The 2128-nt window shown below is 43.7% G+C and overlaps 1 protein-coding gene across 1 annotated transcript in view; it reads left to right on the forward strand.

Annotated features, from left to right (window-relative positions):
- abcb9 (ATP-binding cassette, sub-family B (MDR/TAP), member 9) overlaps positions 1-2128 on the forward strand; it is a gene marked incomplete in the record, with an annotated part of 14080 nt that overhangs the window by 3043 nt on the left and 8909 nt on the right. The window contains 4 exon segments of the mRNA XM_042214964.1: positions 66-180; positions 320-450; positions 538-743; positions 1365-1552. Of these exon segments, the coding sequence (XP_042070898.1) occupies positions 66-180; positions 320-450; positions 538-743; positions 1365-1552 (640 nt within the window).

Here is a 2128-nt window from a genome sequence, read left to right on the forward strand (position 1 = left end):
GACTTAGACTTAAAAAAAAAAAAGCACATAGTCCTAACATTACATAATAATGACTCTGCTTTCAGGTGAGACCTTCATTCCATACTACTATGGGAAAGTCATAGACAGCATGGTGATTCACCAAAGCATGGAGTATTTTGCCAAACCTGTGATCATACTTGCAGCACTCGCCGTAGCTAGGTGAGCATCTGCAGTTGTAGGTTTTTATTTTTGCTGTCTTTACATCTTGTAGTAAATTACACAGAGGAATGCATTGTGCTTATATAGTTAGATGCCAAATCACAGAACTGCTTCATGGCAGTCTTTTCTCTCTCCTCAGTTCATTTGCAATCGGAGTACGAGAAGGTGTCTTCACCCTGATGTTTGCGAGATTAAACATTCGTCTCAGGAACCATCTTTTCCGAACCTTGATGAGGCAGGAAATTGCCTTTTTTGATGACAATCACACAGGTGATGTTGAACGCGAGTTCCTGTGCACACATCTTTCCCTTCCATTGATCCGTTCTAATGTTATTCCACGCCCGTGTAATCCTGCAGGTGACATCCTTTCACGTCTGTCTGCTGACACCACCCAGGTGAGCGACCTCATCTCCCAGAACCTCAATGTCTTCCTGGAGAACGTTGTTAAGGGCGTTGGCTTCTTCATCTTCATGTGTGGCATGTCCTGGAAGCTCACACTGGTGACCATCATGGGATTCCCTTTCATTGGTCTGATCTCAAAACTTTATGGTGAATACTACAAGGTAAAGTAGTTTTGTCTGAATGTTCATTTCTTTATAGTTTGCTTCCAAGATTATTATTGTCATTTTTTTAAGTGGTCTTGAGAAATAGTTATTACAGTGAATATACTGCCAGATGCAGCAGGGCGTGGTCGGCGGTGCCGCTTCAGGGATGGCGGACGCAGCTGCGCGGCATCACAATCACACCTCGCCAGCTTAAAATCTGTGCTCTGCCTGCTGTTTGTTGTCGTTGTAGAAGTGTTCAGCTGCAAGCTGTGTATGTAATGTGACAGCAACTGGTCAATAAAAGAATAAAGATGCTGGAAAGCATGTTCATGTCGTCGGGTCTGACATGGTCATTTACGACAGGTTTGATGTTGTTTGGATGAGCTGCTCTGTTATTTTTGGCTAAAGTGTGAGGATTCGTTTTTACGAAGAAAGCTACAGTTAATCTGTTGTGCATTCAGAGAGAGTATAGTGTACCTGTATTGTTGTCAAAACTGTAACTTTGTGATTGTCTACTTGTGACACATCTCGGGGACATGTGTAGATTGTAAATAGAAAAGAATCTCTGACACTATTCCCAGACAGGCTCTCTACTATTTACGATTAGATAACTTTTATATTTTCTTCTGTTCTTTCCAGAGTCTGGCCAAAAAGGTGCAAACAACCCTCGCAGAGGCCAATAAAGTTGCAGAAGAAACCATCTCAGCCATGAGGACGGTGCGGAGCTTTGCCAACGAGAATGGAGAGGCCGATTCCTATTACGCCAAACTCTTAGTCATGTTCCAGTTCAACAAAAAACAAGCCCTGGCCTACGCTTGCTACATGTGGTCCACCACCATGAGTCAAACAGACCACTTGTGAATAATTTCTTCAGGTGTTCAGGATCCCTGAGGACAAACCTTGAGAATATCAGTTTCAGGGCGTGTCGGGTAGGCAAACGTGACGTCTTTAAATTCAACCAGACCGGCACATGTCTCCGGAGCCTCTGTGCCATCAGAGGGGTGTTCGGGTTTCCTATCCAGATACTCAAAAACCTTCTCAGCAGCTCCAACTCCTTGCATGAGGCCCGTGTACACTGATGCAATGCTCTGCAAAGTGAAGACAACATGGATTCATTGACATGTCTTCAGAACAGAAAACAAACGACCTGTGGAGAATGATAGATGAAATACCTCAAGACATTCGCCGAGCTTGAGCATGTATAGGAAAAAAGATACCAAGGCACCGCTACTCATCTGATTAGTAATCACAAGGTGGCCTCCATAGTAGAGGATAGCCAGCTCGAGGGCAAGCTGTGAGACCTGGAAAACACAAAAATCCCTTGCTGTAAGGTTAAAACAGAGACCACTAAATAAACCATGCAGATGAATTATGTAAAGGGTAACTGCAGATACCTACACAAC

Source organism: Haplochromis burtoni, unplaced genomic scaffold, assembly GCF_018398535.1.
Source record: "Haplochromis burtoni strain Fernald_Lab_line unplaced genomic scaffold, NCSU_Asbu1 Contig_633, whole genome shotgun sequence".
NCBI classification, from domain to species: domain Eukaryota; kingdom Metazoa; phylum Chordata; class Actinopteri; order Cichliformes; family Cichlidae; genus Haplochromis; species Haplochromis burtoni.